This window comes from Oryctolagus cuniculus, chromosome 11 (assembly GCF_964237555.1).
Source record: "Oryctolagus cuniculus chromosome 11, mOryCun1.1, whole genome shotgun sequence".
Classification (NCBI taxonomy): Eukaryota; Metazoa; Chordata; class Mammalia; order Lagomorpha; family Leporidae; genus Oryctolagus; species Oryctolagus cuniculus.
In genome coordinates, this window is record NC_091442.1 from 22,618,232 (window position 1) to 22,640,999 (window position 22,768).

Below are 22,768 nucleotides of genomic sequence, written 5' to 3' on the forward strand. Positions count from 1 at the left end.
CTCCCTGCTGGGCGGGCTGGAGGGAGAGTGGCCCCTAGGAGCCCGCTTCCTCCAGTGACTAGGTTCTTGGGTGGTGGGAAAACTGGTGGGGAACGTGAGAGCCCCAGTGACGCCACTGGACCCAGGGTCGCTGCGTGGAGCACCCTGCACAGCCGGCCTTGCGCTCTGCTGGCCGCACTGGGACAATGCAAAGGCCCATGCCCCCTGGGAAGCGGCTACTGCCACAGCCCCCGCGTGTGCGCGCCCGCTCCGGGACCTTGCCCGCCCACGCAGGCTGCCTCCGCCTAGCAGGAGAGGTGGCAGCTGTGCCGGACCTCGGCTCACACACTTCCTGTTTCAGGTGGCGGGGCCAGCAGCGCCCTGGAGGAGGCCCAGGCATTGCTGGTGCTGCGGCGCTGGCAGGAGATGCCGGAGCTTGGGCTCCCGCTGGTCCCCGAGCACGTGGAAACGCGGCCCCTCTACCATCCCCGCAGCCCAGGGCTGCTGCAGGTGAGGAGGGTCCGTACCCAGGGCGGAACCCGGGGCTCTCAGAATCCCGGGTGCCCTTTCCCCCAGACCGGCACCCGGCTCCTGTCGCTGGTGCCCAGCTTCCCCGTGCCAGTCTGGGACCTGCATCCTGGACCCCTGAAGCCACCCCTGACTCCTATCCTGCAGGAAGGCCCCCCCAACCCCCGGGCCACTAAGGCTCAGATCTGGGTCCAATCAGAAGGGATCCAATCTGACAACCTTCCATTGCCGGGACCTTGTCCCTGTACCCTCAATCTGACTCTGGGACCCCACTCCAAACTGCTCCTTCACCCTCATCCCCCAGGGCCTGCCCCCATGGCCTCAGCTCCTCTCCCACAGGGCTGTCAGGGCAGGTGGGGACCCTGGTGAGACTGGGCTGGCCCTGTGCCCCCAGGGATCCCTTCACATGTGGGTTGACATCTTTCCTCGAGACGTGCCTGCCCCACCGCCAGTTGACATCAAGCCTCGGCAGCCCATCAGGTGAGAGGGCCCCCGCCTGTAGGCCCAGCACCCCTGGGGGCTGCGGCTTCTTAGTCAATGACCCATTTCGTTCCCCTGTGGCATCCGCCACCGAGCCGGGTGTCTGTCCCCTGTGACATGAGTCCTAGCACCTTTGAGTAAACCCCCTCCAACGTGAGCTGTTCAGAGGGGCGCACCACAGCGGGGGAGCCACTTCCAACAAGGCCGGATGCCCACACGCTGCCTCTGGGCCCTGCTGGCCCGCGTGTCACTCCCGGGGAGCCTTCGCAGTATGGGGACACGCTGGCTTCTAACAGTGCCTGGTCCACGTCGTCTCAGACGATTGCTCCCGTCCACTCGAGCAGAAACCTCAGGGCCGACTCAGACCTGCGGGCGTCTGAGCGATCCCTGTGCCCCTGTGGTCGGGGGGGGGGAGTGGCTGCAGTCCCCTGGACTGGCCAGTCCTAGGTGATGTCCCCCCTGTCCCGGGGCCAGGTAGCACCTGCCCCACCAGAATCAGACTGACTGGCCCGCGAGTGGGGGTTAGGAGCAAAAAAGTAGGCGGAAGTTGATGCAGGGTTGGAGGAAATGAGCACTCCCAGCTGCCCCATGCCAGCCAGGGGCGGGGCCCCGTAGGGCAGGACCCAGAATTTCACAGCCCCTCCCTCTGTGCCTGAGACATGTCCAGTCTCCCACTGTCCTGCACCCCAGAACCTCAGCTTGCACGTCACGTCACGTCACTGGGGTTCAAAGTCAATGAACCATTTAGCTCGAGCTCTGGGTCTCAATTCCAAACCCTGTGGATCCAGCAGACTACTGCTGGCGCCACGCTCCGTGGCTGGGGAGGCCAGCGATACCTTCCTGGGACCACGGCGTCCTGGTCACCGGCTGCCCAGTGAACATCAGTGTCCCTGGCTTCCCTGCCGCTGGCAGCCTCTCCCAGGGCCCCTCCCAGAGCCTGATCCACTCTAACCCACCCCCAGCTACGAGCTCCGAGTTGTCATCTGGAACACGGAAGACGTGGTTCTGGACGACGTGAATCCGCTCACCGGGGAGATGTCGAGCGACATCTATGTGAAAAGGTAGGGCTGCGGGGAGGCCGCAACGGCTGTGGCCCCAGGGGTGCGGCACACAGGCTCAGGCCTGTCCCCCGTGCCTTCTGTGGCGCCTAGAGCTGGGTGAGGAGCTGGGCACCAGACGTGCTCCAGCCCTGATGCCCACCCGCCCTGGCCTGTCCCCTGCGGGCCACAGCTGGGTGAAGGGGCTGGAGCATGACAAGCAGGAGACAGACGTCCACTTCAACTCCCTGACTGGGGAGGGGAACTTCAACTGGCGCTTCGTGTTCCGCTTCAACTACCTGCCCACCGAGCGGGAGGTGAGCGTCCGGCGCCGGCCCGGACCCTTCGCCCTGGAGGAGGCCGAGTTCCGGCAGCCGGCAGTGCTGGTCTTGCAGGTCTGGGACTACGACCGCATCTCCGCCAACGACTTCCTGGGTACGGCTCAGCCTCCCCACCTCACACCTGCCCTGCCCGGCCCGCACCGCCCTCGTCCTTGGTTCCCCACTCTAGCACATGGCTGGCATCCTGGGATTTCAGCACCAGGCCTGCCCTACTGCCGGGTTTACTGAGCCCTGACCACAGTCGCCCTGATTTCCACCCAGAGTCCCTGCCGCAGTGCACCTTTGTGACGAAAGCTCGTCACCCTGCACCCTGACCCCATGGCCACTTGCTCTGTGAACCTGTTCCCGGGCCTCGGCCCTCTCCCACCGGGACGTGACAACCTGCTACGGGCTGCGCTGTGGCCTGCGTGGCACAGGCTGACTTCGCAGGCTCTAGCTTATGAGCTGGTGTGCTGCCTCCCCGCCCCTGCCTAACCCAGCGAGCTCTCCCTGCAGGGTCCCTGGAGCTGCAGCTTCCGGACATGGTGCGGGGGGCCCGGGACGCGGAGCACTGCTCAGTCAGGCTGGCTCGCGACGGGGCAGTGCCCAGGTGCAACCTGTTCCGCTGCCGCCGGCTGCGGGGCTGGTGGCCCGTGGTGAAGCTGCGGGAGGCCGAGGACGTGGAGCGGGAGGAGCGGGAGGCTCAGGCTGGCAAGAAAAGGAAGCGGAAGAGGAGGAAGGGCCGGCCCGAAGACCTGCAGTTCACGGACACCGGAGGCAACGTCTATATCCTCACAGTGGGTGCTGCCGCGCCAGGGAGCCAGGAGGGCTGGGGCCGGGGCCGGGCCAGCGCCCCGGAGCAGGGCCTCTGTGCCCAGCGACGCAGGAGGGTCTTTCCCTAGGGCAAGGTGGAGGCAGAGTTTGAGCTGCTGACGGTGGAGGAGGCGGAGAAGCGGCCAGTGGGGAAGGGGCGGAAGGAGCCGGAGCCCCTGGAGAAGCCCAAGTGAGTGCAGCGGGGCGGCCGGCCGGGCGGCCAGGGCCTGAGCGGGAGCTTCCTCTTCACCTCACACCCCTTCCCTCCCCAACAGCCGCCCCAAAACCTCCTTCAACTGGTTTGTGAACCCGCTCAAGACGTTTGCCTTCTTCATCTGGCGCCGCTACTGGCGCGTCCTGGTGCTGCTGCTGCTGCTGGCGCTGGTCACCGTCTTCCTGCTCCTCGTCTTCTACACCATGCCCGGCCAGATCAGCCAGGCCATCTTCAGCCCCCTCCACAGGGCCTCCGACGCTAACTGAGCTGCACGGCCGCCCACCGCGCCCGCCCAGAGCAGGGCTCTCTGAATAAACCTCAGGTGCTTGCCCGACACTCCGCCTCCTGCAGGTGGTACGGGTCCCAGATGTTCCCACTGTTCCCGGAGGACCTGCAGGGGGCAGTGCACCCTGCACCTGCCGTGGGGGGTCCCTCTCACCTCACCTGCCGGTGGCGTCTGCTGTTCCTGACAGCTAAGCACTGTGAACTGCAACTTGTCCCTCACCAACCTGAGTGGCCGCACCTGTTAGGACACTTTGGGTTCCAAGTGACGACAAATCTCAACCCAAGTTGGCTGCAGCAAAAAGGGAATTTATTGGCTTGTGCTCCTGCAAGTCCCAGAGCCTGGCTCGCTGGCTTCAGGGTTCAGACAGTGCCACCCACACCAGCAATGCTGCCTCTGGTTCAGCCCTGCTGTCCCCTCGGGGACACCTGCAGGCCTTGGAACCGCAGGACCAGCAGCAACCTCCCCCCCGCCACAGCCACACGGGAAGGGAGCCTGCCTGCTCCTCTCAGAGCCTGGCTTGCACTGGCTCACGTGGCCAGGGTGGGGTGAAGCTAGCTGTGGGCCTCCCTCAGAGCTGTGGGTGGACAGGGGGCCCCAGAAGAAGTTCGGGATCCTGAGATCCTCGGAGATTACATCACACAGCCAAGGCCACTCCGCTCCTGTGCCTGGACCTCAGGTTGCAGAGGTTTTGTTATCCTTGGCTTCTGTCCCCACTGCTGCTCCCTTGTGGCCTTACATGGAAACTCCCTGCGGCAGGATCTGGCCACCTGAGCAGCTGCTACAGTCCCTGGATCCCGCACCAGCGGACAGGCCTCTGGGCCTTGGTTCTTCCCCAGCAGGGAGGGCTCTAATGGGAGGTCCCGAGCAGGGGTCTGCTGCTGGCTCTGCTCCAGGGTGGCCACTGCTTGTGGTTTTTTGCTTCTGTCTAGGATACTCCAAGGCCCTGCATGGACTCTCTACCGGGAGCCAGCCTGGGGCTTCGCACAGGGCAGGGTCAGCGAGCAGGAGGCTCAGGTGGCCCAGGGTGGCAGGGAGCAACCTGAGCTTGAGCTGTCCCTAAAGAGGTGACAAGCCCCAACCTGTACTTAGGATGCTGGCCCTGGGGGCCATGGTGGCTCCAGAAAGCTCCCCCTGGAAAGTCCATCTGAGACCTGAGGCTGACCCTGAAAGGCCTGAAGCCCACAGCAGAGGCGGGACGAGGACAGGGCTGTGGGACGGACGTCTGTCTGGTCGCCAGGGGAGGCCCACAGGAGGCTCCAGAGGCTACCCGGGCCCCAGCCTGTCAGTCATGCTTCGGCAAGTGAGCGGAGGGGGTCGGTCCCAGACGCCAGCCAGAACAAGAAGCAGAGAGAACAGCAGGTACTATCACAATCCATAGGTTTATCAACCTGGGGTGGGACTGAGTCTCCGAGGAAGTGAGGGGTGTGATGGAGGGGGCTGGGGGTACAACCACAGGCCGGAGAGCAACAGGCAAGCAGGACCGACCGAGGGGAGGGGCGACTACGTCGTCTTGCCTAGGTCGATTTTCTTCTGGATGGCTCGTGCCGAGTGGTAGATGAGTGAATCGATAAGTCCAGCCACTGGGAGAGAGACAAGGGCTGGCAGTGGCCCAGCTGGGCCACTATTTTCCCTTGGCCCTCAAGGGGTCACTTCTTCCCCATCCAAAACCTGGGGTGCCTGGGCCTACCCTCACCGCCCTGCCCTGCGGCGTCTTACCTGTGAACATGCCCCCAATGATGGCGCACACGCCCGTCAGGAAGTGGGTGAACGACCTGGCAGAGGAGCAGGTGGGCTCAGTGGGCATCCCCTCCCTCCCCTCCCCCCAGATGCTGGCCACACCCGTGTGCCACCCTCACCTGTGCTTCTCTGTCAGCTTCACCATCATGGGCGAGAGCTCGTACAGTACAAAGACTCCGGGAAGTCCCTGGTCGCCCAGCAGCCCGTTGGCGACCTTCTCATGTCTGGTCACAGAGAACTGATTTGTCCTGAGCACCTGGGAGGGAGAGCAGGCTGGGCAGTGCCTACACTCTGATCCCCGGTCCCACCCCTGGTCCTGTGCTCACCGTGGAGGGAGGGCCCAGGCTGGGAGCAAACACTGCAGACCCGAGGACCACCTGGACCCCCCAAGCTGTGCCGTCCTGGCCACGTTTGGTGGGGACCCAGGCATGGGAAGCAACTCTCCAAGGCCGCAGCCACAAGGCGGCAGCCCTCAGAGCCTCACTCTATGCTGCCCAGAGATGCCCAGAGCCAGGGGGAGCAGCGACGGGACAGATGGGGGGAGGGGCGCATAGGGGAAACGAACAGAAAAGGCAAGCACTCTGCAAGTGGACAGCCCGCTTGTCCAGGCCTGCCTCCAGACCTCTGCCTGAGACACAGCTGTGCGCACCGTGCGGGAGCACAGGCGCACTTGGCTCCCGGCTGGAAGGTACTCCAGCGCGAGGCCCAGTCGGAGCGTCCGCCATCGAGCGGCCCCCACTCACCTCTCCGTCCACCTTCATGTACACAGTGGGGACGACCTTCACAAAATACTGGAACATCATGGAGGCTGCAGGGAGAAGACAGCGCTGGGCGAGGGTGCCAGGCAGGGCCTCCGTGGCGGGGGCCACCTCCCGGGCTGGTACCTTGCGGCGCTGTGACATTGGTGTGGTCCAGGGGGTTCACAATGCCTGGGTAGTCCTCGCCGAACGACAGGTGCTGGATGTAGTGGGTCATGTTGATCTGCAAGCACCAGCACAGCCTGAGCCCGCAGTGCCCGCCCTCCCAGCGCGGGCTCTGCCTGAGCCTGGCACACAGGGGCCCTGGACCTGTCTGGGCAGGGCCTGTTGGGAAGAAGCCATTGTCCTGAGAGGAGGACCTGCCATTCCCACCTAGGAGCTCTGACACAGCCCGCAGGCTCCTGGGCTGCACAGCTGGTGGCACTGGCTTCGTCCACACGTTGTGTACGCACAGACCGGGCACGGAACCTGTGTGGCAGCAACTAGCCCTGCCTGGAGGGCTCAACTCCTAGAGGCCTAGGCTGGAGGACCCCGGGTCTCCCGGCTCCAATTTACAGCCAAGGCAGCCACTTGAGGGGCCAACGTGACAGTGGCACAATCCTGCTGGCAGCCAACAGCTTCCCACTGCTCTCAGAGGAACGACCGGACCCCTCAGCATGGCCTCTGTGTCCGGGGGTCCCCTCCCTGCCAGCTCCTCCAGCCTCACCTGTCCTCACCTGACCTGTTGGTCCTTAGGTGCCACCCCCCCTCTGATGCCGCCCTGCCCCCAGCCTGCTCAAATCTCCGATCCAAAGTCACTCTCAGCCCCAGACTGGGCCCCTGTCAGGACATGTGCTCCCTCCTCCAGGATGTCCCCGTCAGGCACCCCCACCCCCACGGCTCCCACCGGTACATACGTTGTCGAGGCCGAAGCTCTGAAGGTCGTGGACTAGGAGGAAAGGGAGAAGGCGTCATGGGAAGCAGGCCTGGAGTCCTCGCTCCCCTCTGAGGTGCGACCTTCCTGGCTCTTCTGTGACTCTCCCAGTCCCCTGCAGCCTGGGACCCCCTGGTCCCGCTGAACAGCCAGAAGGCCTGCCTTGGGTCCGGGTGAGCCCTGCCCTTCGTGGGGGTCGTAAGCACGCAGGTCCTGTTCTTCCCGGACACACACAGGGACCCAGACCCGCCTCATTAACTAAAGCTGACGGAAATCACTGTCGCCAGAGAGAGGTGGGGCCTGAGACCGCCACCCCAGCTCTTCCCCTGCCCCCCACCTGACCCCAAAAGGAAAGCCCACGGGGACGCTGTGCCAACTGCGCCAGAACACATTCTTCCTGCCTCCTAGCCCCAATCCCTCTGCGAGGAACGCGGCCCGGTGCCTTTATGGTCCGGCGGCAGCCGCGCCAGGGACAGACCCATCCGAACCGCCCCCGGCCACTTACTCTCCACGGCGTGTACTGCAGCATGGGGGAGGCAAGGAGAGAGGAGGGAGGGAGAGAACAGAGATTCAGTTTCACAAGGGGAACGGGGGAGCAAGGCGAGAGGCAGGAGGGAGCTGCAAGGATCCTGCCCAGCCACAGGGTCTGGCCTCACATCACGCCTCTGCCCGGTCCCCTCCTCACGGGAGCCCTTCCTGGGCCAGCAAAGTGTGAGAGCTTGGAGACAGACTATGGTGGCCGGGAAAGAAGACCTGAGCCCCAAGAGCCGCTTTCCCAGCTGTGTGCCCTTGAGCCAATCACTTGGCTCCGTGTCCTTGGAGACAGGCAGGGCCTAACATGGGAGGACACCTGGAGATATTCACCAGGTAAGAGATTAGACTCGCCCCCTCCCTCCCTCCCTGCCTGGATCCACAAGGATGTGAGACCCGAGCTGCCAGGCCTAATTCAGCCAGATCCGCCTGTGGGCAAACCCGACCTTTGTGTCTGAACACCCTTCCAACATAGCACTCCCGGCCCGAAGTCTGGCCGACAACAGCCCCAGGCACACAAGCAGAGGTGCCGCTGCCAACACGGGCCTGGCTGACAGCTTGACATGGCTCATCTGCCTGCAATCCCACCGAGACCACCTGCCCCTCAGCCACCTCCAGAGTGAAGGGGGGCTCCCAGGATCCTGCAGAGGCTCCCATGCGCCCCCTCCCAACTGGGCCTCAGCCCCCGCCCCAACTGTCCGCTGGACCCGCAGGCGTCTCATCCTGCCTTTAATAGACCCCCTGGCCCCTCACTGCCGCATGGCTCCCGACTGCTGTCTCTCCTGAGCCCTTCTGCTGGGCCCTTGTCACTCAGTCCACAGCAACACCCCCATCTTCAGCCTCTGAACATCTCCACCCTATGCTTTAAGCATGGCCTGATCTCCCTTCAAGGACCTCAACTCCGTGCACCCCTGGTGGGAGACGACTCCCATTCCACAGCTGCACCCTTCCTGATCTTCTCTGCCTCCTCCAGATCACTGTCCCCATACCCCCCTAAAGCCCCCAGGTCTTGGGGCTGGTGCTGTGGAGCAGTGGGTTAAAGCTCTGGCCTGCAGCGCTGGCATCCCATATGGACACTGGTTCGAGTCCCGGCCACTCCACTTCCAATCCAGCTCTGCTATGGCCTGGGAAAGCAGAAGATGGCCCAAGTCCTTGGGCCCCCTACCCACGTGGGAGATCCTGAAGAAGCTCCTGGCTCCTGATCAGCTCAGCTCTGGCTGTTGTGGCCAACTGGGGAGAGCCAGAGAGAGAGGTATTCCATCCACTGGTTCACTCTCCAATTGGCCACAATGGCCAGAGCTATGCCAATCCAAAGCCAGGAACTTCTTCCAGGTCTCCTATGTGGGTGCAGGGGCCCAAGCACTTGAGCCATCTTCTACCGCTTTCCCAGGCCATAGCAGAGAGCTGGATTGGAAGTGGAGTGGCTGGGACTAGAACTGGCGCCCATATGGGATGCTGGCACTGCAGGCGGCTGCTTTACCCACTATGCCACAGCACTGGTGCCTGTAACTCTTTCAAATAAAATAAATCTAAAAATAACAAGAACAAAAAAAACAAACAAACCAGGTCTGCAGCCCCACCCAGCCACCCCTACTTGTTTTAGTCACCTAGAGGTACACACAGATCCTTGCAAGGTTCTCCCTCACTTCTTAGTGGCTCCTGACAATCCTCCCAACATACAGGCACCTGGGACAGCCCCTCCTTCCTTACAGTACGTGCACCCCTCGCAAGTTCAACTGCAAGCACCCTGAGCTCCAACCACCAGCTTTCTCATTTCCTCCAAACCTAACAGGACTCTGCACTATACCAAGGCCCCACTGCTTCCTGCCCCGCCCCCACATCCTCTCTCTCCTTTACCCGCTCACCACCACGGCCTGCACCAGGACCACCTGACAATCCCCTTAACACCCTTGGTCTCAGTAGGTACCTGGTACCCCGTAACCTCGGTAACTCCCATCAGTCCACTCTGAGCCCATCCCCATTGAGCCATGCCGAGTGCTCCCCCTGCCCTCTCTGTCACCAACTCCAGGAGGCCCTCAAGGTACCCGCAACCCACGCCATTCCCCAGCGTGCACTCTCCCACCAGCATCCAGTCTTCTCGCTCACACTCCAACCCCTTCCTCCCTCCTCACTCTCAGCGATGACCCTGCATCTTACGTCACAGAGAAAACACACACTCGGAAAAGACCGGCGATGTGCGCCCACCACCCCCGTTCCCCATCTGCTGTACTGCAGGCCTGCTTCCTCCCGCTGTGAAGGCTGGTCTTCCCACGCGTCCGTGGCACAGGGCTCTGCCTGCTTCCCCTTTCTCGAGGGCTTCAGTCCGTGGCGGTCCCTCTCAGCGCTCTTTAGCCAATCATTCTGACAGCAGTTACCACTCTGTGGCATCACCCACCTGAGAAAAGCCTCCCTTTGGTCCACATTTCCCTCCAGGGATGGCCCGCTCTCTCCTCCCTAAGGAGCAAACTCCCTGGCAGAGTCGTCTATACTCGCTCCACTCCTCTCCAGCCCCTGCTGAAGCCCTTCTACGGTGGTCCCTATCACTGCCAAGCCCGCAAACGCTCACCATGCCATCACCGCAGAAGCACCTGTGGCAGGCGGCAGGACACCAGTCCCCTGGCACGCACTCCTGCCTCTCCAGCGTCCTCGTCCTCCTCCTGACGCTCTGGGCCCCCTTGGGGACGAAGCCTATGCGCAGCCCCTGGGCTCCCTTCTTCCCACCTGCCCCCACCTCCAGGGGGATTCATCCAGTCCTGGCTTAAACATTCTCCTGGATTCCACATTTCTGTCTCCAGACCACTTTTTTTTTTTTTTTTTTTTTTTTTGACAGGCAGAGTGGACAGTGAGAGAGACAGAGAGAAAGGTCTTCCTTTGCTGTTGGTTCACCCTCCAATGGCCACCGCAGCCGGCGCGCTGCAGCTGGCGCACCGCGCTGATCTGATGGCAGGAGCCAGGTGCTTCTCCTGGTCTCCCATGGGGTGCAGGGTCCAAGCACTTGGGCGATCCTCCACTGCACTCCCTGGCCACAGCAGAGAGCTGGCCTCCAGACCACTTTTGTCCCCAACTCCAGTCCAGAGTATCCGATGCTGACCTGACCTGGGTGTCTGCTTCCCACCCTCTGCCTCCGTACACCAGCCTGCCCCTTGGAGTCTCCCGCACCTCACTACACAGCGACTCCATCTTCTTACTACTCAGAACACAACTCTTCCGTTCAGCCCTCACATCCGTCGGCAGCTCCTCTCACCATCGCCACGGCTGCTCTCACTTGGACTGACCCCTGTACCAGCCTCTCGGATCCTGACCTTTCCCTCCCTGGGCTTCTCAGAGTGGTCCACTGCTCCCCCCCCCCCTTTTTTTTTTTGACAGAGTGGACAGTGAGAGAGAGAGACAGAGAGAAAGGTCTTCCTTTGCCGTTGGTTCACCCTCCAATGGCCGCCGTGGCCGGCACGCTGCGGCCGGCGCACCACGCTGATCCGATGGCAGGAGCCAGGTGCTTCTCCTGGTCTCCCATGGGGTGCAGGGTCCAAGCACCTGGGCGATCCTCCACTGCACTCCCTGGCCACAGCAGAGAGCTGGCCTGGAAGAGGGGCAACCGGGACAGAATCCGGCGCCCCGACCGGGACTAGAACCCGGTGTGCCGGCGCCGCTAGGCGGAGGATTAGCCTAGTGAGCCACGGCGCCAGCTTCACTGCTTCCCTTTTAAAAGTGAGGTCAGACCACCAGACCTCCCAGCCCTGCCACGGCCTCCCATGTCACACAGCGTGGAAGCCAGGTCCCCGGCTGCCTTCCCAGGCCCCGTGGGGCCCGGCCCGGCCACGCTCCTCACTGCCCTTCTAAGCACGCTCCTCTGCTTCCTCTGCTCAAGCCGCCTGATTTTCCCACTGTGGCTCGAACTCGGCAAGCACGTTCCTGCCTTAGGGACGCACTGTTCTCTATGGAAACTTCGCCCAGACACCCACGGCAGGCCCCTCGCTTCCTTCAGGTCTCTGCTCAAATGTCACCCCAGCAGAGTCTTTCCCTGACCATCCTGATTGAAACAGCACACGTCACTGTCCCCTCCTAGCCCCTGCCTTGCTGTGGCCCACATTGCTTAACAGCATCTGACAGACCGTATACTTCACATCCTTGTTACTGTCCCTTTCCGTACGAGAATGTTCTGAGAGCACAGCCTGGCTCACTGCTATGTTCTCAGCACTAGGCCAGCACCTGGCAGAGGTGACTGCTGAGTCTAACAAATGCATAGAGTGGATAAACAAGTATGAGTGCACCAACCCCATTTTACGGAAGAAACTGAGTGGGTTCAATACTCTCAAACATAGTGTCCCAACCCAGCTCTGCCACACACGTAGGACATCTGGTAATGCGGCTCCCATTTAAACAGGCGCCTAGCACAAGCCAGCCCTGGGCTATCCTCTTTAACTTGCACAAACACCTGGTGAGAAACGACGGAGAAACTTTCCCAAACAGCCAGTAAGGCTTGACACTGATGTCTGCCCCTCAGCCTGTGCTCTTAACCACAGCTGCCCTGAGACAAAGGCCTGTCCTGGGCCAAGACAGAAACCTAGGAAGCAGGGAGAGGCACTCCCACTCGCCAAGGTGTCCACGGTCTAAACTCCCCGGCTGCAGTAGGATCACTCACCGTGTACGTGGGACTGCTGGAAGCTCTTCCCAGGGGCAAAGTGGAAGTTCCCAGCCACCTGTAAGGGAGAAGCGCTCTCATTCGCGGCCTGATCAGGCCCTCGGCTCTCCCTGGAGCTGTCCTGACCCAGCTCAGCCCAGCTGGTCCTACCCTGCCTCAGCCCCTCCCAATACCTTGTTGACTTCCAAGAAGCCGTACACCTGGCAGCCTTCATTCTTCTGCTCCTGCATCTTCTGGCTGAAGCCCTCTCTCCGGCACTGCTCAATTGTGTCTGGGTTCTTGAAGGCCCAGCCTCGACGGCGATACGCCTCCCGCACATCTTCACACGTGTTGCAGCACCTGCAGCAGACAGGGTGAGGCCGAGTGCCCAGGAGGCATGAGACCAGTGCAGGCGCCTTGGGAAAGCGAGCCCAGGAATTCCGCCTGCACATGAAGCCTCTGCCAGTCTCATGCATGACTGCCAAATGTTCACTTGTGCTTCCTCAGGGGTAAGAAGACTCTTAGAAATACATAATTCCCAAAAAAATTTAAAAGAAAAACCATATATATTCCCCTTCTACTTGAAGTGATGAAAGTTCTGAGAAAGTGCTGATAGCTGCACAACACTGAATGTACGCAATGCCACTCACAGGTGGTTAGAGCGGTAAATGTTACGTACATTATAAGAAATTCTTAGGGCCAGCACTGTGGCACAAGGGTTAACACCCTGGCCTAAAGCGCCAGCATCCCATATGGGCGCCGGTTCTAGTTCCGGCTGCTCCACTTCCGATCCAGCTCCCTGCTATGGCCTGGGATAGCAGAAGATGGCCCAAGTCCTTGGTCCCTGCACCCACGTGGGAGACCTGCAAGAAGCTCCTGGCTCCGGATGGGTGCTGCTCTAGCCATTGCGGCCAACTGGGGAGTGAACCATTGGATGGAAGACCTCCCTCTCTGTGTAACTCTGACTTTCAAATAAATAAATAAATCTTAAAAAAAAAAAAAAGAAATTCTTAACATGGTACATTTTATGTCACATCTATGCTACCACAATAAAAATATTTTATTTTTAATAAAAAATTTTTTAAAAAGTATTTGTTTGAAAGGCAAAAGGAGAGAAAGACTGAGATCTGCCATCTGCTGGTTCACTCTGCAAATGCCTGCTCTGCTGGGGCTGGGATAGGCCAAAACCAGGAGCCAGCAACTCAATTCAGATCGCCCACGTGGGTGGCAGGGAACCAACTATTTCAGCTATCACCTGCTGCCTCACACAGCTTAGCAGGAAGCTGGAATCAGGGGCAGAGTGAGGACACAAAGCCAGACATTCTGACCTGGGATGCAAGAATTCCATGTGGTGTCATTTTTTTTTTTAATATTTCTTTATTTGAGAGGAAGAGTTACTGACAGGGGAAGGGACAACAGAGAGAGAGAGAGAGAGAGAGAGAGAGAGAGAGACAAGAGAGAGAGACGAGAGAGAGAGAGAGGTCTTCCATCTACTGGTTTATTCCCCAAATGGCTGCAACGGCCAGGGGTGGACCAATCTGAAGCCAGAAACCAGGCAATTCTCCCAGGTCTGCCACGTGGGTGCAGGGGCCCAAGCACTCGGGCCATCTCCCACTGACTTCCCAGGCCATTAGCAGAGAGCTGGATCGGAAGAGCAGCAACCAGGACATGAACCGTCGCCCATCTGGGATGCCAGCACTGCAGGAAGAGGCTTAACTTGCTATACCATAGCGCTGCACCCTCCCACGTGGTGTCTTAACTGTTACCCAAATGCTCACCCTAATGAAAACCTTTTTAAACAAAGTATTTCTGGGGTTGACATTGCAGCACAGCAGTCACCTGCGATGCTGGCATCCCATACGAGTGCTGGCTCATGCCCCGGCTGCTCTACTTCCGATCCAGCTCCCTGTTAACGGCCTGGGAAAAGCAGTGGGAAGATGGCCCAAGTGTTTGGGCTTCTGCCATTCACACAGGAAACCTAAATGGAGTTCCAGGTTCCTGGTTTCCAATCATGGCTGTTGCGGCCACCTGGGGAGTGAACCAGCAGAGGGAAAGTCTCTCTCCCTGTCTGTCCCTCTCTTTCAATCTCTGTAACTCTGACTTTCAAATCAATCAATTTTTAAAAATCAATCAATAAATAAAATACTTCCAAGGCCTATCCCAGCTGCTGAATCAGCCGCTCAGGGTCAGGGCTCAGGAAACACCACATCAATTACCATATATTGGGGGCTTGATAACCTGGGCTGGGCCCGCTGTCTCGGTGTTTTTACATAGCACAGACATTTAATGCTTATGTGACTCTTTATACATATATATATATATATATATATATATATATATATAGACAGGCAGAGTGGACAGAGAGAGAGACAGAGAGAAAGGTCTTCCTTTGCCGTTGGTTCACCCTCCAATGGTCGCCGCGGCCAGCGCGCTGCGGCCGGCGCACCGCGCTGATCCGATGGCAGGAGCCAGGAGCCAGGTGCTTTTCCTGGGCTCCCATGGGGTGCAGGGCCCAAGCACCTGGGCCATCCTCCACTGCACTCCCTGGCCACAGCAGAGAGCTGGCCTGGAAGAGGGGCAACCGGGACAGAATCCGGCGCCCGGACTGGGACTAGAACCTGGTGTGCCGGCGCCGCAAGGCGGAGGATTAGCCTAGTGAGCCGCGGCGCCGGCCACTTCTGTGACTCTTAAGAGGAAGTTATAGCACCAGCACTGTGGTGTAGCAGGTAAAGCTGCCGCCTAAAGTGCCGCATCCCATTTGGGTGCCGGTTCATGACCCGGCTGCTCCACTTCCAATCCAGCTCTCTGCTATGGCCTGGGAAAGCAGTGGAAGATGGCCCAAGTCCTTGGGTCGCTGCACCTGCTTGGGAGACCTGGAGGAAGCTCCTGGCTCTTGGGTTCAGACTGGCCCAGCTCCAGCCGTTGTGGCCATTTGGGGAGTTAACCAGCAGACAGAAGACCTCTGTCCCTCTCTTTCTCCTTCTTACCCTCCCTCCCTCCACCTCTCTGTAATGCTGCCTTTCAAATAAATCTTAAAAAAAAAAAAAAAAAAAAGAGGAAGTTATGAGAAGTGACCTAGCTCAGTCTGATGACCCAGGGTCACACCAGGCAGACCCCACTGGAGCTACTTCTCAAACTTCTCAAAGCTGAAACGCAGGGAGCACTTGAGCTTCAGCCTAGGCCTGCAGCTGTTAGGCAGGCCCTGGTGACACAGCCTGTTACCCGCACCAGCTCCATGGCTGAAGAACACGTCCCAGGCCCTCTAAATCCCTGTGCAGTTAACCCCCCCCCCCCAACCTGGCACAGTCTCCCAAGGCCAAGGCTGACGGACACTCCCCTTTCCCCTGAGGCCTACTCACTTGATGTCTTCCGACTCGGCACCATAGCAGCTCTCACAGCGGTCAGGGTCCAGGGAGTCCGGGTTGAACACCGTCACCTCGACCTTGCCGAGTTCTAGGGAGAGGGCAAAGCACAGCTGTGGACAACAGAGGGACTTCCGTGACCCCGGCTCTGGACCAGCAGCTTGGGGCTGATCAAAGTTGTAACAGCTAATACTTAGAGTGACACTGTCTACGAGTCAGGCCTGGAGTGACTGTTCTAACAGAATTAATGGTAAGACAACAACACCACTGAACGCCAGCTGGGTCAGCTGCACTCTGCATCCCACTGCACGCCTGTGACGATCTGTGAGGGTGGAGGTCACTACCGAGAGGATGCTGAGGCCCACACGTGAGAAGTGACTCTGCCCAAGGCAACCCACGGAGCGGCAGCTTTCAGCTCGAATTTCACACCCGCAACCACTTGGCCTGGCTGCTGCTCCCACATCTCTCTCCTACCCGGTTCCCTGCCCCCAACTACCCTGTCAGAATTCTTTGGTCTTAATATTCAATCCTTTGGCCTTTTATCTCCAGTAATATATTTTGTCAGTCCACCTCAGCTACCCACTTCCGTGCTTAGTTGCAGACCTTGGCATCGCCAAAAACTGCAATCCTTCCAAAATGCAAGAGCAGGTATGTGAGCCTTCACTAACTTTATCCCTATTTTTCATCCATCCTTTCTGGCCCCTGCATCCACCAACTCTGACACCACTCAGTCACCTCGCCACGTCCTCTCCTCCTGAGGTTCCACAGTCCCTGTTGTACTGATCCTCCTGCGTATCACCACGGTTCCCTTGCTCCTCTCTCCCTCTGTTGTACAAGCCTAGCCCCCGCGCAAAACCCAAGCCCAGTCAGATTCAACTCTCTGAGCCCCCTTCTAGCCTCTCCCTCCCTTAAGGCTGCCTGGCAGTCCCGGCATCGCCCTCATCAGTCCACTCCCCTGCTCTCTGAAGTGACTATACCTTCTCCCCTCTCCGTGGGCCTCCAACACCCTTTGTCCCTTCCTTTACTCTTAGCTAATATCCTAGCCTTCAGTTTCCACCAAGAAAAAAGCAGCACAGAACTTCACTGGACCTCACCACCAAAGCCAGTAACTGCCCCCTTTCTCCTTAGTTCCCACCCATCTCCGTTCTCCTGACAGCAAAATTCTGGAGGGGACGGCATCGTGGCATGGCTGGTTAAGCCACTGCCTGTGACACTGGCATCCCAAATAGGTGCCAGTGCATGTCCCAGCTGCTCCACTTCCAATCCAGCTCTCTGCTAATGGTCTGGGAAACACAGTGGAGGATGGCCCAAGTGCTTGGGCCCCTGCACCTACATGGGGGACCTGGAAGAAGCTCTGGGATCCTGGCTTTGACCTGGCACAGCCCCAGCCACTGCTGCCATTTGGGGAGGGAACCAGCAGCCATTTTCCCAGACCATTGGGAGGAAGCTGGATTGGAAAGGAGCAGCCAGGACACAAACCAGCACCCATACGATGCTGGTGTCATAGGCAGTGGCTTTACCCGCTACACTGTAACACCAGTCCCTCATTCTCTCTTCTTAAAATTCTTTCTCCACCTGGGCTTTGGAATACTTCTTGGCCTCTTTTCTATCTCAATGGCTAACCCCTGTCAGCCTTCTTCCTGGATCCTCATTTCCAGGAGGGACCCAGGGTACCTACCGTCCACCTCTCCTCTACTGACCTTCACACCCAAGGCGTCCCTGTGTAGTTCAATGCTTTAACTGCCATCTCCATGCTGATGAGCCCTACGTTTAGTTCTGTAGCTCTCCTCGCCTAAATTCTAGGCTGTTATACCTAACTGCCTGCTTAGCATCACCACAGTAAACGCAGGCATCCCAAATTTTTTTATTTTTATTTTTTTTGACAGGCAGAGTGGACAGTGAGAGAGAGAGACAGAGAGAAAGGTCTTCCTTTGCCGTTGGTTCACCCTCCAATGGCCGCCACGGCCGGCGCGCTGCGGCCGGCGCACCGCGCTGATCCGATGGCAGGAGCCAGGAGCCAGGTGCTTTTCCTGGTCTCCCATGGGGTGCAGGGCCCAAGCACTTGGGCCATCCTCCACTGCACTCCCTGGCCACAGCAGAGGGCTGGCCTGGAAGAGGGGCAACCGGGACAGAATCCGGCGCCCCGACCGGGACTAGAACCCGGTGTGCCGGCGCCGCTAGGCGGAGGATTAGCCTAGTGAGCCGCGGCGCCGGCGGCATCCCAAATTTAACATGCCCCCTCCAATCCTGATCTTGCCCTGTGGGAGCTGGGCTGCAGGGTGTCCCCACTGGTCCCCTCCCTCCAGTATCCACATCCTCAAGCAGCCCCTCCACGATGACATGCCGACCTCTGAACCACTAACACACGGCAGAGACGACGGTGTGCGGCTCCTGAGGCCAGGCCATCAAGTGAGCTGTCACTCCTCCCTGGTCCTCTCCTGGATCATTCGCACGCAAGACCAAGTGGGGGAAGCCAGCTGCCATGGGGGGGGGGGCCTCAGGGAGCCCCGTGGAGAGGCCCGCATGGCAAGGCACGGTGTCCTGCCACTCACTGTATGAGTGAGCCCTGCAGCCCCAGTCACACCTCCTGATGACGGCAGCCCTGGGCAACAGCATGACTGCCGTCTGTGAGAGGCCCTAAGCTGGAACCACCCAGCCCACAACTGGAAACAGACGGATAAACACTTGCTGTATTAAGCTACTAAGTTCTGGGACAGCTTGATTCATAGTAACGGGTGTCTAATAGTTCCCCACCCCTCCCAAAGGAAAGTTCTCCTCCTCCTCTCCGGTCATCTCCATGTCAAGTCATTGACTTGCTCAAGCTGGAAGCCTTGGGAATCAACCCTGCCTCTGCCCTCTTATACCCGACGTCCAATACTAAAGCACCCTCTCTTGGTTCTTCTAGTGTTCAGTGCGTAACTCTGAATGAATGAATGATAAAGCTCACCACTAAAGAAATCCCTGCGGTGTGGAAGCTCCAGCAGGTAAGAAACTGAGTTCACAGAGCACTGCTTAGGGAAGGAAGGGAAGCTACCGGTGAGCACCCACGCTGCGCAGTATTTTACACATGTTATAGATGCTTCTTAGTCTAGGATGGTGCTCTGTGCCCACTACAAGTTGAACATGTTCTTGATAAGCCTAACCTACTGAACATCATAGCTTAGCTTTGCCTACCTTTAATGTGCTCTGAAACCACTTCCATTAGCCTGCAGTGGGGCAAAATCACCCAACACAAAGCCTATTTAATAATAAAGTAGGAGCCGGTGCTGTGGCGCAGCAGGTTAAAGCCCTGGCCTGAAGCGCCGGCATCCCATATGGGTGCCGGTTCTAGTCCCGGCTGCTCCTCTTCCCATCCAGCTCTCTGCTATGGCTTGGCAAAGCAGTAGAAGATGGCCCAAGTCCTTGGGCCCCTGTACCCACGTGGGAGACCCGGAAGAAGCTCCTGGCTTCAGATCAGCACAGCTCCAGCCATTGCAGCCATCTGGGGAGTGAACCAGCAGATGGAAGACCGCTCTCTGTCTATACCTCTCTAATTCTGCCTCTCAAATAAATAAAATAAATCTTTTTTTTTTTTTTTTTAAATAAAGTATTTGGGGCCAGTGCAGTGGTACAGAGGGTTAAAAGCCCAGCCTGCAGCACCAGCATCCCATATGGGTGCTGGTTTGAGTCCTGGCTGCTCCACTTCCAATCCAGCTCTCTGCTATGGCCTGGGAAAGCAGTAGAGGACGGCCTGAGTCCTTGGGCCTCTATATCTGCGTGGGAGACCTGGAAGAAGCACTTGGCTCCTGGCTTCGGATCCGCTCAGCTCTAGTTATTGCCGCCATTTGGGGAGTGAACTGGCAGATGGAAGACCTCTCTCTCTCTCTGTATCTAACCTCTCTCTGTAACTCTGTCAAATAAATAAAATAAATCTTAAAAAAATAAAGCATTAGATATCCTATGTGTTGAATGCTATACTGAAAGTGAAAAACAGTTATACAGGTAACTTCTGTCCCACCAAAAGTCAAAAAATCCAAAGTCCAACCATCATAAGATGGGGACTGTCTATACTGATTTCATCCAGAATTCCAAGAGCCGGGTACCTTATAGCTGAGGCTCACAGATCACAAGCAACAAAGGCAGATCTGAATCCAGGCAACCGCCTCAAGAACCTAGCCTAACCTTGGACGACCTGCACTCCAGAGCAGAGAAGCAGTAACTGCTGGAGAAACACACACGCGGGGGAGTCGGGCTCCAACTACAGGAGTTCTACCAAGGCTGCCACACCCAAGAGCCATCCTCAAACTTTAGCTAGTCAAACAGTGACGGGCAGAGCCTGGCAACCTCTGAGGACGATAAGCAGGTAGAGTACCCTACTGACTGTACAGATGCAAGAAGCCTGGGTTCCCACGCACTCCGACTTCACAGCTGGGGAGCCCCAGGCAAGCCAGCTGACCTCTCTAGGCACTACTTGCTTAACACGTCACTGAGCCCGGCATGGCCCACCTGTGAAGGGCGGCCACACCCAGCTCTGGGACCTGAGACCTGGCCCCCTTCCCTGGTTACCATGCCGCTCGGCCTCAGAGCTCACGGGGATGCCATCCTTGTCCAGTCGTTTCTTGAACAGGTTGTGTTCCACGTCCAGCTGCTGCTCCCCAGCCACATCCATGGCATCGATGCTCAGATCTGGAAGCGGGAAGTCGGGCTAGGGTGCTAAGACTGCAGCGGCCAGGGGCTCTGGGTCCCGGAGGGCAAGAGGGGGGGAGCCTGTCTCGGGGCAGAACCGTTGTAGGGGAACGAGGTGGTCCTGGGCTCCAGACCGGAAGCGAAGGCTGGTGATGCCAATCTGGCAGCCCAGCTGAGAACCCTGGGGCTTGCAACTTCCACCCCTGCGGAGGTACTCACAGGCACAAGGCATGTGCGGGAAAAGCACGTCGATGTTGATCTTCAATTTGTCTCCCCGTGACTTGTCCACGTAGAGCTCCGGGTGCACCTGGGGCAGTGCTACCTCAGTGAGATCTGCACGCTCCCCCTCCTCCCCCGCTACCAGCCCTGGAACGCCACGCCCCTTACCTCCGTGGTGAGGTAATACTGCAGCTCGGACAGAAACAGTAATAGCATGAGAAGGCCACTGACAATGGTCACTGCAAGGCGGGGAGCGAGGGTCAGGCGGCCTCTATTCCGCTCCCTCCGACTCCAGCAGGCCGGTCGGAGTGCAGGCGCGCGCGCCGGGCTCTGGGGCAGCCCCCCTCCCCGCGACCCCGACCCCGACCCCGCCGCCACCTACCCGTGGCGCCCCCGCAGGTCTTGACCCGGAAGTCCTCCAGAGTCTTGGGATAGGCATCGAACTGCTTCAGCTTCCCCAGCGCCTCCATGGGGACCGGCCGGAAAGGGGACAGCACCGGCCCGCCCCTGCAGCCTCCCGCTTCCGGTCCGGAGTCGGGCCACGCCCCCTCTCGCCTCACGCGGGCACAGCAATGCGCATGTCTGGTCCCGCCCAGCAGCCGCGTTTTCGGGGCCGCAGGTGCGCCCGCGTGTGCCGTTGGGACCGGAGTGGAGGGCGAAGGCGTCGTGGTGGCCGCGGGCTGTGCACCGTGACGGCCCCGTTCGCTTGCCCCGAGCCGGGAACTGCGCCCGGCGTTTCAAAGCAGGCTCTCGTGCGCCCTGGAGCTTGGTTTTCCGTGCTCGGGGCCGGCCACGTCTTCAGCCCCGGGGCACTGGTTGGAAACGCCGGTGACTGGTGCCCACCTGTGAACCCGAAACTCCGGCAGGTGCAGTGTGCGAATCCCCGCCCCACACAGGCGGTGCGGGTTTTAAAACCTCTGTTGGTTGAAGGCCAAACGCCTGGAGCAGTCCAGTAACTTGCTGGCGGTACAGCCAGTTAACAGCAGGATCCGAGGTTCGGCGATTCTGCCCCACCTCAGGGGACTCGACCAGGGCCTTTGTGGCTGATTTTACTTGCGCCCTACCGCTTCTCCCGAGCGGCTCTTCAGACTCCACCCCTCCAGGCCCACACTCCAGAGCTGTGGGTCGCGGTTCTCCCTGCACCTGCCGTGGGGGAGCACTTTCCGTTGTGGGGCAGCTATCAGACTCTTTGGTTCGTGAATCCTGCTTTAGGAAATGAAGTAAATCTCACTTGAGGTTGCCGGGGGTTGTTGCACTCCACAGTTTTGAATCTCCCATCTGTGTAAAGATTTATTTTTTAAGGCATACCAGATCATAAAGATGTATGCATGAGATTGTTCAATGGCAAAAAAACCAAACCAAACCAAAACGCTTGGAACCAAACTGAATGCCCCCTGACAAGGGAACTGTTGAATAAATCAGGGTACAACCGTTCTCGGAATACTGTGCACTTTAAGAAGGACAGGGAAGTTCCTCCTGCAGAATGTATTTGTAAGGGTAAGAGACAAGATGAGGGCCTGTGGTGTGGCACAGCCAGTCAAACCCTGCCTGCAGCACCAGCATCCCATATGGGTGCTGGTTCAAGGCCCAGCTGCTCCACTTCCAATCCAGCTCCCTGTTAATGTGCCTGGGAAAGCAAGGAAAGATGGTCCAAGAGCTTGGATCCCTGCACCCACGTGGGAGACTCAGAAGAAGCTCCTGGCTTCAGCTTGGCCCAGCCCTAGCTAGTGCGGCCATTTGGGGAGTGAACCAGCAGATGGAAGATTCTCTCTCTGTAACTCTACCTTTCAAATAAAGCAATAAATAAATTTAAAAAATGCAAAATCCTGTGTTTCCGATGATTTCATTTTTGAATTAAAAATAATCCTTTAGAAACAGGCTTTTGGCACAATGGTTAAGACACAGTTAGCACACCTGCATCTCATATCAAGTTTGAGAAGCACTGGGCTAAGAAGAAAATCAGGCAAGTTTTTAAAAATGTTCATTCTCATTTTATTTGAAAGGCAGAGGGCGAGAGAGAAATCTTCTACCTGCTGGTTCATTTCCCAAATGGCCACAAAAGCCAGGGGGTGGGCCAGCTGGAAACCAGGAACCAGGAACTCCCTCCTGGTCTCCTGTGTGGGTGTCAGGGGTCCAAGCACTTGGGCCATCTTCTGCTGTCTTCCCAGGCTCATTAGCAGGAAGCTGGTTGGAAGTGGAGTAGCCAAGACTTGAGCCAGTGCTTCGATATGGGATGCCAGTGTTGCAAGTGGCAGCTGAATATTTTTCAACTTGTACCATGGTCAAATGCATTCAAGAAAGAAAACTT

The 22,768-nt window shown here is 58.6% G+C and overlaps 2 protein-coding genes across 3 annotated transcripts in view; one reads left to right on the forward strand and one right to left on the reverse strand.

The window, feature by feature from the left end:
- The window catches only part of LOC100355189 (fer-1-like protein 4), a gene marked incomplete in the record, with an annotated part of 29,165 nt that extends 24,376 nt beyond the window's left edge, over positions 1-4,789 (forward strand). Inside the window, 7 exon segments of the mRNA XM_070051895.1 lie at positions 341-489; positions 902-987; positions 1,950-2,048; positions 2,218-2,459; positions 2,861-3,141; positions 3,247-3,347; positions 3,433-4,789. Of these exon segments, the coding sequence (XP_069907996.1) occupies positions 341-489; positions 902-987; positions 1,950-2,048; positions 2,218-2,459; positions 2,861-3,141; positions 3,247-3,347; positions 3,433-3,637 (1,163 nt within the window).
- A 228-nt stretch (positions 4,790-5,017) lies between these two features.
- ERGIC3 (ERGIC and golgi 3) lies at positions 5,018-21,001 on the reverse strand. 2 transcript variants are annotated; one of them, XM_051844903.2, is made up of 14 exons: positions 20,843-21,001; positions 20,629-20,699; positions 20,461-20,548; positions 20,122-20,241; positions 15,574-15,667; positions 12,409-12,574; positions 12,236-12,293; positions 7,571-7,585; positions 7,049-7,080; positions 6,279-6,375; positions 6,138-6,202; positions 5,514-5,650; positions 5,374-5,429; positions 5,018-5,237 (listed from the first exon to the last, which is right to left on the reverse strand). In XM_051844903.2, exons 1-14 carry the CDS (start codon positions 20,928-20,930, stop codon positions 5,158-5,160), a joined length of 1,167 nt encoding a protein of 388 aa, XP_051700863.2. In that variant the 5' UTR covers positions 20,931-21,001; the 3' UTR covers positions 5,018-5,157.
- Between the last annotated feature and the right edge of the window lie 1,767 nt (positions 21,002-22,768).

Bases quoted from the DNA above. Each gene is read 5' to 3' on its own strand.
- ERGIC3 (XM_051844903.2), bottom strand. From the start codon at position 20,930: ATGGAGGCGCTGGGGAAGCTGAAGCAGTTCGATGCCTATCCCAAGACT. The intron at 20,700-20,842 runs GTAGGTGGCGGC...CCCGCCTTGCAG, and splicing joins GACCTGCGGGGGCGCCACGG to TGACCATTGTCAGTGGCCTT. The intron at 20,549-20,628 runs GTAAGGGGCGTG...GCACTGCCCCAG, and splicing joins AGTATTACCTCACCACGGAG to GTGCACCCGGAGCTCTACGT.